Raw genomic sequence first — 9,753 nt, 5'->3', positions numbered from 1 at the left:
GGACGTGTTGTGTGTTCAGAGATGCTCTTCTGCATACCTCGGTTGTAACGAGTGGTTATTTGAGTTACTGTTGCCTTTCTATCTTCCCCCAAGCTGTTGCTCTGATGAACTCTCATAACTCATAGTCTCAGAGAAATCAATCACTGTGCAATAATAACAATAACAATTAAAGCTGCAAGCAGCGATGAACGGGCCCTCGCACGTGCAATTTCCACCAATAAAGGTCAAGGAGTCAAAACCGAGTCTGATGAAACCACCCATGACTCTTTATGTCAAACCATTCAAAAGTTATGGCAGAAAATAGGAACTATCAAATATCGACCAATCAGAAGAAGGGGCGGGCTAATTTGCACCAATTATGTTCAAGGACTCAAAACCAAGTCCGATGACACCACCCACGAATCTTTATGTTAAACCATTCAAAAGTAATAGCAGAAAGTAGGAACTATCAAATATGGACCAATCAGATGAAGGGGGGGCGCGCTTTATCTATTGTCGCCACGGTAACGCTTTTGAATGAGAAAAGTAATGTGCATCGTCGCAGGATCGAGACGCACATTTTGATGTATAACACACCTGGGTGCACGTTACGGTTCGGGCGAAGAAGCGGCCGAAGAAATGGCATAAATTGCGCCAAAATGACATGAGTTGTGGGCGTGGCTTCACGCATCGGAGGCCAACCGATGTAAATCGCATTTTCGTTACGTAACGAAAGGGAGCAGAATCTGAACGGCTCGTAGAAGCCACATCACACTGGATGGCTCATCCGGGCGGCTGTACAGACACTACAGAATTTGGTTGCTTTCCTCCTTTTCTGAGTTGGCAGGCTGAGGGGAGACACCTTTATGTATAAAGTTAGAGCAAGAAAAAACTTGTTTTTCATAATAGGTCCCCTTTAAGTCACTGGCTCTGATGCTGCTTCCCCAACTGACTGCAGAGGTGAATACACTTTCAACACCAGACCAACAGCTTGCTGCAAACGCTGAAGGACGTGTAAGCTTCCCCAACAAGGAAAGTCTGCTCTGTTCTTTCTTATAAACAGCATCAGTGTTGTACCTCCAGTCCAGTCTGTTGTCTAGGTGAACACCGAGGTATGTATACTCCTCAACCACCTTCACTCGATCCTCCATGATGGGAAAACTATTCAACTTAATCCCAGCTCTCCTAAGATCCACAGTCATCTCCTTTGTCTTGCTCACATTTAAGATGAGATGATTGTTCCCACACCCTGCCACATAATGATCCACCAATTCTCTGTACTCAGTCTCTTGTACAGTACAGTCCCCTGTGGTACTCTTGTGCTGCTGGCCACCTGGTCAGACACACAGCTAGTCAGTCTGTGATCCGTTTTTGTCAGGTAGTGCAGTGGATCCTGGAGGGTGCTTGTTTGCTTATTAAGGACTTTTGTGGTGTGGGATGTTATAGGTCTATGGTCATTGGGAGAAGATGGATGAGAACTTTTTGGAGCCGGACTAAGACGGGATGTCTTTCACAGCACTGGAACCTTCTCCTTGCTGAGGCTGAGGTTAAGGAGGTGCTGCAAATCCCACATAGCTGGTCCAAACAGGCTTCTGGACTCTGGGGCTGACGCCATCTGGACCTGAAGCCTTGTTCCACTTCAGTCTCTCCATTTGCCTCATCACCTGACTACTGGGGACAGACAGGTGGGAGGGGGAGGTGGAGGTGGAGAAGCATCTCCTGAGGTGGTAGGTCACAGTGATGGAGCAGCAGTAAGATCCATGAATGAGGTGGACGATGAGACAGACAAGTGTGACAGGGAAGCTGTTGGTCAGGGGAGGATGGGAGGTCTGTTTGGCTGGGGTGGGAGCGAGAATGCTGAGACTATTTCTAAACTGAACCTGTTGAAGAATATGTTCAGTTCATCGGCTATGTCTAGACTTACATCCATCTGAACCTCCATCTGCATGAAGCCTGTGATCTTCCTCATCTCTGACCACGCATCTCTTGTGTTGTTCTGCTGGAGATTCTTCTTCATCTTACTCCTGTACACCCAGTACTCGAGTTGTAAAAAAAAATCAGGGGGGATGGTGGATTTTATCATATGGGGACAGATAATTTGTGCTGATTACAAATAATATAATATATTACAAATAATAGCACTGACCAAAACACCTGCAGAAACACTGCAGGAGTTAAATGCAGCCTTCTGTAAGCTTTAAATATCCACTGGACTTACATCAAATACATCAAAACACAAAAATAAAAACAGTTTTCTGAATTTATCAATATGACTCTGTCCTTCACAGGATAAGTAAAATGGATCACCGCAAAAACTCAAAATCTTAACAAGAATATTTGTCTTATTTCTAGTTAAAATGTCTCATTTTAGTAAAAAAAAAATCTCATTACACTTAAAATAACAACACTGGAAAAAACAACAATTTTCACCTGTTTCAAGAAGATTTTCACTTGAAATAATTAGAAAAATCTGCCAGTGGAACAAGATTTTTTTGCTTGTAATAAGAAGATAAATCTTGTCCCACTGGCAGATTTTCCTACTTATTTCAAGTGAAAATTTACCTAAAATTGTCACGTTTTTCTGGTGTTATTTTTCTGGTGATGACTCTAAACGTTGAAATAGCAGTAATAACACATTCATTGATGAAATGACATAAGGGATGGAAAGGGGGGATGGCAGTTTTACAGGGGGGGATGATTTTGACCGTTTTTATTTCAGAGGGGATGCCATCCCCCCTCATCCCCCCTCATCCCCCCTCAACTCCAGTACTGTGTACACCTCTGTCTTGTCTTTAATTTTGAGTTTCAGTTATCTTTTTAACTGACCCCAACAATTTTGTTTCCCTCCCTGAAGGCTCTTTCTTCCTGACGAGGAGCTCTTTCAGGTCACTCGTGATCCAGGGTTTATTTTTTGGGAAGCACTTCACTGTTCTGGTGGGGATGATATTGTCTACACAGAAGTTGATATCGTCAGTCACACACAGTCATGGCATTGATGCCTTCTCCATGTGGTTCACAGAGCACATCCCAGTCTGTAGCCTCGAAACACCCTGCAGAGTTCTTTCAGCTTCCTGCAATGATTCTTAGTTCTGCATGAAGAGATATATGAAGTATTGATGTTGTATCAGTAAATAGGCAGGCTGTAAGGCGGTTTGCCTGTGACTTGTGTTCAAGCTTTCTCATGTGCACTACATTTTTGAGGTTTTAGTTGTCTCTCGATAGATAGCGCTGTCGGCAGTATGTCTCAACTGGTTTCCTTCCTGTATGTTTATTTTTTACATGTGTGAATGCCAAGACAGCTACGCAGAAACACAGTATCAGAGCACCAGAGTTAACACTTGCAATTCATGTTTGTTTGCTTGCAAAAACAAAAACAGAAATGACTCAAACACTGAACTTGGGGAAAAGTGATTTATTTGCAAGTGAAAGAGGGAAAGCTTTTAGCTTATTTGATATACACGTGTTAACAATAAATTGTTTTCTTTGTCATCGTTCATTGTCTGTTTACTATCTTCCAGGTGTCTAGTTACAGTTGTGCCTTTGGTTTCAGTTGTGTTTGTGAAGGTGGATGCTGTTGTTGTCATGATTGTTGATGACCCCGATTCTTCCCTGTTTGGATTCAAACCCATCACTGCCTTTTCTTGTCATCCTTCTTCTGAATCATTGTGTTTGGCCTTTTGCTGTTACTTTTCTTCAGGTGTCTAGTTACAGTTGTGCCATTTGTTTCAGTTGTGTTTGTGAAGGTGGATGCTGTTGTTGTTGTCATTATGCTTGATGATGCCAATCTTTCTTTGCCTGAACTCAGCGTTGCTTTCTTTTCATCCACCACCAGAATCATTGTTTTTGCCCAGCTGCTGCTGGGGTCGGAGCAGACTCTCTTTCCACGGACTGTCTGAAATCTGCAAAATATTGATCTGTTAATGGCATCATAATGTTTAGTGTGAATTCCAAAATATATTTTCAAAAATAGTACAATTCATTTCTTCTGACAACTTTTTTTTCGTTTTAAATATTTAGACTGGAACATTTAATGAAAAAAAATATTCTTGATAAATCTACTATATACAGCATCATATTTTAAAGATACATAACAAAGAATTATATAACAAAAGTACATCTCTTGCATATCAAAATTGTAAAAAAATAGTCTCAAGGAGGTCTAAAATTTAGATAAACACAACTTCATAGAGACAAGAACAGATGATATACTACTCTATGTCATAATTTATTAATTAACAATTAAGCCAAATGTATAAGTAGAGTGGGATGAAAAAAACTATATAGCTCACATAATTCAGCGTATGTTTAATTCATATTAGCATGAAACTGCCGAGTACTAACATTATTGCTTTAATGGTACAGACGCCTTCCTTCTGAACGGTGTAATCCACGATCCGATCACGATGGACTCTGGTGGTGGACAAATGATGACACCAGCAGTTGTCTGTGGGTCCGTGGTCTAAAAAGAAAGGAAGCAGAAAAAAATATATCTATTTAAACATTCTGATAAATTCTAATAGAGAAAGCAAGAAGAAAACATATGTGCATCACCATATTATAAACAAACATTCAGACTGATACTATTTTGCAGTACTCACTTGGGTGGACCAAGTTTATCCACGTGGCGAAACAGAGAAGTGTGGCTAAAATTAGGCTGAACTTCATCTTCACAATGAACTTTATCCTCCTGTGATTGAGCTTCCAATTTTTCAACACAGTTCCCCAATCGTTCAGTAAACCGTTCTGCTTGCTGATGAATACAATCTTTCTCACGTGGCAGGTATCTTTGTGTAGTTCTTTGCTTTCTTGTGAAGATCCTTCTGTCTTTCTGAACATTCAAGAATTGATTTCGGCCTTTATAAAATATTAGCATCCTGCCCTCCTACCACGTAACCCATACCATGCCACCGTAGGGCATCTACTGTGCAGAAGGAAAAGGAAACGATGAGTTTGTTTCTCTTGAATGACAGATTTGAAACTAGTCCATTAGCCACAAGCCTGCCCACAATGCACAACATTGTGGGCAGGCTTATTTTTAAGTACAAACATAAAAACTCATCATCTTTACTGCGTATACAGATACACAGATGGTTGTCACTTTCCACTTTCCTAAAAACCACAACACGCCATTTTAAAAGTCACTTAAAGTTACAGTTTGGTCCCTGAAAGGAGGATTTGTGCTATCAGGTGCTATTAAATTGTTGATAAAATAATATCTAAATAAAATCAATATCAAGGCAAAATAAAATTTCTCAGTTTGAGTTTATCAGTGTTTGCTATTTTCACTTTGAACACTGAATATAAAACCCTTTTTGGTTGTTACATAGCCCTCAGTGAATCTGATATACTCTTTCAGTTTTATGTTGGCTTCCTGTGTTAGTTTTAGTTTGTTTTCCTTTCAGTTTTCCTGAAGGGTAGTTTTAAAATGAAGGTAGCATAATTACGCAGATGACACAGCCTGTGACAATGAGCCTGTATGAGCGTTGAGTAGAAGAACAAATCAATGAGTGGTTGTGTCTCAATTTCCTTCAGTTGAACAAAAACAGTAGTGGTTGTTTTTGGACCGAAAGAAGAGCATTTAAGAGTCAGCACACAGCTTCAGGTATTACAGTACAGCTACAGTACAAGCCACTGTTAAGGCCTTAAATCTGGGTTTAGTCATGGACTCGGACCTGAGCCTTCAGAGACACATCAAGACAATTACAAAGCCGACCTTCTGTCAGAACGTCTCCAGGATTAAAGGCCTAACGCCTCAGCAGGACCTTGAAAAACTCATCCATGCGTTTAACTTTAGTGGAATTGATTACAGCAACAGTGTCTTCACAGGTCAGTCAGCTGATCCAGAATACTGCTGCTTGAATCTTCACTAGAACTAAGAAAGTGGACCACATCACTGCAGGTCCGTACACTGGCTCCCTGTACCTCAGAGGATAGACATTAAAATACTACTGTTACTTTTGAAATCACTGAATGGTTTCTGTCCAGAATACATCAGTGACTTGTTGTTTCCATGTCAACCATCCAGACCTCTCAGGTCTTCTGTTTCAGGTCTGCTCTGTGTCCCCAGAATCAGAACCAAACATAGAGAAGAAGATTCAGCTTTTATGCTCCAGAAAACTGCAGGGATGCTGAAACCTCAGTTCCTTTAAATCAAGCTTAAAAACTCATTTCTTTACAGCTGCCTTTGACTGAATTATTCAAACCCTTCTGAATTTAGATGTTCATTTCAGTACTACACTAAACCTCTAGCTAAAGTCTAACATTTCTTTATCATGCCGCTGTGCTGTTACTCATAATCTTTTTTTTTCTTTTTACCTTTTATGTGTTCATCATGTAAAGCACCCTGAACAACCTTGCTGAAACACGCTGAACAAATAAACTTGGCTTGAAAAAACGCTGCCCCCTGACACCTCTCAATAATCCCTTGTTTGGGTTCTGAGATGTGGTAGATGAGAAGTCCTTGTACAAATACAACTGATCTGCAGCTGCAGCTAAACGACTGTACGGGCCAATTCACAGATGGAGCTGTCCAGTAAGGGTTAGAATGAGCAGCCAGCCTTGTTTAGCGTTAAAGTTTGAAGAATAGTGTGGCGTATTTGAGGTCCATTAGATTTGTGTAGGTACAGTTTAATTCCCTCTGCTGGATGTGATAAGAAAATACCTTTTAACATGAGTTCCCACGCAGAATGGGACAAATTTATACCCACGTTGTGCTTTATACCGGGGAGAAACATTACTTATCAAGACTGTTACTATATCTATGAAGTATTTATATTTTTAAATTGACATGCTTTAAACAGGCAAGCTGCACTTCTGTTACTACTGTTTCATCTCGCTAATTTGCCGTGTCCAACACGTACTTTAAGGTTTGTCATTTTTTAGATCGTTATCACTGTCCCCTAGCAGCTGTATCTCTGACCTGACTTCCTTCCTGCATCATTTGTTATTTCAGAGTAAATATTGCGAGAATTATCAAGAAACACAGTCTGAAAGTTCCAGAGTTCTTATCCTCATTGGTTTTGTACAACAAAAACACAAAATCTGCTGAAAAATAGTTTATTGGCAAGTGACAGTGAAAAGGTTAAAATCATAGGAAGCTTTTTTTGACACATGAACACATTTATAAACAACAAAGTGCTACATTTATTGAAAACATTTAGCAGATATTTATGATTGGTGAAAGAAACATTTCATGTATAATTAGATTCTTTATGTTTTTTCTACGACCTTCTCCTCTGCCACTGCCTAATTTTTCTTTTGTTCCGTTGTATTTTTCTGTGTCGCCACTTAATTTTCTTTTTCCTCTGATTCACTTTTTTCACCACCTTCCTGGTATTTTTATTCGGATTTGTAGTTCTAGCAGTTCTTTTCTTTCCAGTTGTGCTTGTTAAGGTGGACATTGCTGTTGTCATGCCTGACATTCCCAATCCTGTGTTTTGAGTCGTTCTCATCAAGGCTTCTTTCTTTCCATCCTCATTCTGATTCACTTTTGTCACCCCCTCGTTCTTATAGTCCTCCAGTTGTCTCGTTACAGTTGGGTTTGTTAAGGTGGACATTGTGGTTGTTGTAATACCTGCTGATCCCAGTCCTTGTGTGTTGGGACTTGTTGCCATCATTGCATCCTCCATCTGAACATTGCTTTTCGCCCCCTCGTCATCATTGTTCTCCAGTTGTCTCATTACAGTTGTGGCTTTTGTTTCAGCTGGGTTTGTTAGTAAGGCTGCTGCTGGTGTGCTCTCACTGGCTGACCCGTCTTTGCTCTGTGTCGTCCCCAGTGATGCTGCTTTCTTTGCATCCACCGTCCAAATCACTTTTTGCGCCCATTCAGTGTTGGGCTTAGAGCAGAGTCTCTTTCCTAACACTGTCCTGAACCTGCAATGGATTATGAGCTGTTAATGGCATTGTAATGCAGGTTGACATTGTTTCTGTTGTGCACATGTGGGTTCAGTCAGTTTGAAAAAATAAATAAAGTAAAATAAATTCAAACGTACAGTGTGTTTTCTGCAATATTGAGAATTAGAGGGACATTTAACCTCTTAAGACCTGGTGTACACAGATGTGGACATGTTCTGTTGTCTATGTCATAATGTTTCATTTCTTGTTGGGGGCCTGAATTAATAACAAAAAAAATGCACCAGGGCTTAAGGCGAAAATGTTGTTGATAATAAATCTATTACGTGGAGAATTGGGAAGGAAGAAAGACAACCGTCTGTTAATGTTTAGTGTATCAACACAATAAAGTAAATATTTCAATTCGTTTTAAGCTTGAGACCCTGTCTGAGTCATTTTAACACCTTGGGTCTCTTCTTTTTCCCTTTTAGTCATGCAGGCCTTAATGTCATTCTTCTTCCCACTCCTGGGAAGACAAATGTTTCCACTTTTGAATAATCTTTTTTTCAGTGTAGACTTACAGACACCAAATTGTTGGGGTTCAGACCAAGAATTTACCAAATCTCCTGCTTACTTGTACTGATGTTTACACAAGCTATGACCTATTTTACAAATGGTAAATACTGACAAAGTGTATTTTTTTTCTTTAAAACTCATAGAGGCTGTCCTCTCTTTTTGACCTGAATACAGTTCTTGGAGCAGTTGAGTGATTGAAATTCCCTGCACCACGAAATAAGCGTGGTGTTTCACGGATAAATCCATCTGAAAAGTTAAACAATTAAAGCCAGAATCATTTAGAGGTTTAACTCGAATGACAAAAAAAACACCCAAGTTTTTTATGGCTCATGATTTTAGATTATTTTTTAATTAAAATGGGGGTTTATATGGATATTTTTAATTTATTTAATTATGTTATTTAATTTGAAATGGTACAAAATTGCCAGAATACTAACAGTATGGCGTAGATGGGACAGACGCCTTCCTTCTGAACGGTGTAATCCACAATCCGATCAGGATGGACTGTGGTGGTGGACCACTGATGACACAAGCAGTTGTCTGTGGGTCCGTGGACTGAAAAGAAAGGAAGCAGAAAAAAATATATCCATTTAAACATTCTGAATGGCAAACAACTTGACCACATGTTCAACATAATACTGTTTTGTGGTCCTCACCTGCGTAGACTGCGTTCATCCATGTAGTAAAAGAGAGAAGTGCGACTAAAACCAGATTGAATTTCATCGTCAAAATTTCACTTTGTCCTTCAGTGGTTGAGGGTTGAATCTTTCGGCACCCTCGCCGTATTCCAGCAAATGTTTTTAGCTTGTATGAACAGATCTGAGATTCAAAGAAGAATGCAGAATTCTCGCATGGCAGGTGTCGTCCTTGCTTCTCTCCGTCTCACTGAATATTCGAGTTTTGTACTCGCCTCTTATAAAATAAAAGCCCCCTACTCTCCCACCACTTAACCCATAACGTTGCTATAGGGAGTAGTCATCGCGACTGTGCAGGAGGAAAAGGAAACAATGAGCTCACCTCTTTTAGGTCAAAGATGTGAAAACTATTCATTCACCACAACGATACCCACAACATACAAGCACGAGTGCAAAACAAAACTACGAGCTTGTACACATACACACACAAAGCTGCTGCTTTCTTTTCCACTACGCTCTCTCTGACAGCCATGCTTTATGTAAAAAAAGTCACTCCCAATTAGAAAAATGTTGTCCTTGAAATGAAGAACCGAACTTTCACCTAAAGTTCAATCCTCCAAGAAAGAGGTGGTAGTTTCTTTGTTTATTTTGAAACATAAGAAGAAAAAAGAAAGCAGAAAAGGGGGCATTGGGCAGGATAAAGTTTTGAAAGGATGTACATACAGGAAATAGT

At 39.9% G+C, this 9,753-nt stretch overlaps 2 protein-coding genes across 2 annotated transcripts; both read right to left on the bottom strand.

The window, feature by feature from the left end:
- Positions 1 to 3,383: 3,383 nt before the first annotated feature.
- On the bottom strand, positions 3,384 to 4,959 carry LOC133452605 (lymphotactin-like). Its single transcript, XM_061732036.1, has 3 exons — positions 4,578 to 4,959; positions 4,321 to 4,438; positions 3,384 to 3,878 (listed from the first exon to the last, which is right to left on the bottom strand). Exons 1-3 carry the CDS (start codon positions 4,813 to 4,815, stop codon positions 3,608 to 3,610), a joined length of 627 nt encoding a protein of 208 aa, XP_061588020.1. The 5' UTR covers positions 4,816 to 4,959; the 3' UTR covers positions 3,384 to 3,607.
- Positions 4,960 to 7,046: 2,087 nt separating this feature from the next.
- On the bottom strand, positions 7,047 to 9,393 carry LOC133452604 (uncharacterized). The gene is made up of 3 exons (XM_061732035.1): positions 9,042 to 9,393; positions 8,823 to 8,940; positions 7,047 to 7,851 (listed from the first exon to the last, which is right to left on the bottom strand). Exons 1-3 carry the CDS (start codon positions 9,106 to 9,108, stop codon positions 7,200 to 7,202), a joined length of 837 nt encoding a protein of 278 aa, XP_061588019.1. The 5' UTR covers positions 9,109 to 9,393; the 3' UTR covers positions 7,047 to 7,199.
- Between the last annotated feature and the right edge of the window lie 360 nt (positions 9,394 to 9,753).

The sequence above is a fragment of the Cololabis saira genome, chromosome 10, assembly GCF_033807715.1.
Source record: "Cololabis saira isolate AMF1-May2022 chromosome 10, fColSai1.1, whole genome shotgun sequence".
Lineage (NCBI taxonomy): Eukaryota > Metazoa > Chordata > Actinopteri > Beloniformes > Belonidae > Cololabis > Cololabis saira.
This window is presented reverse-complemented; position numbering and strand designations above follow the sequence as displayed.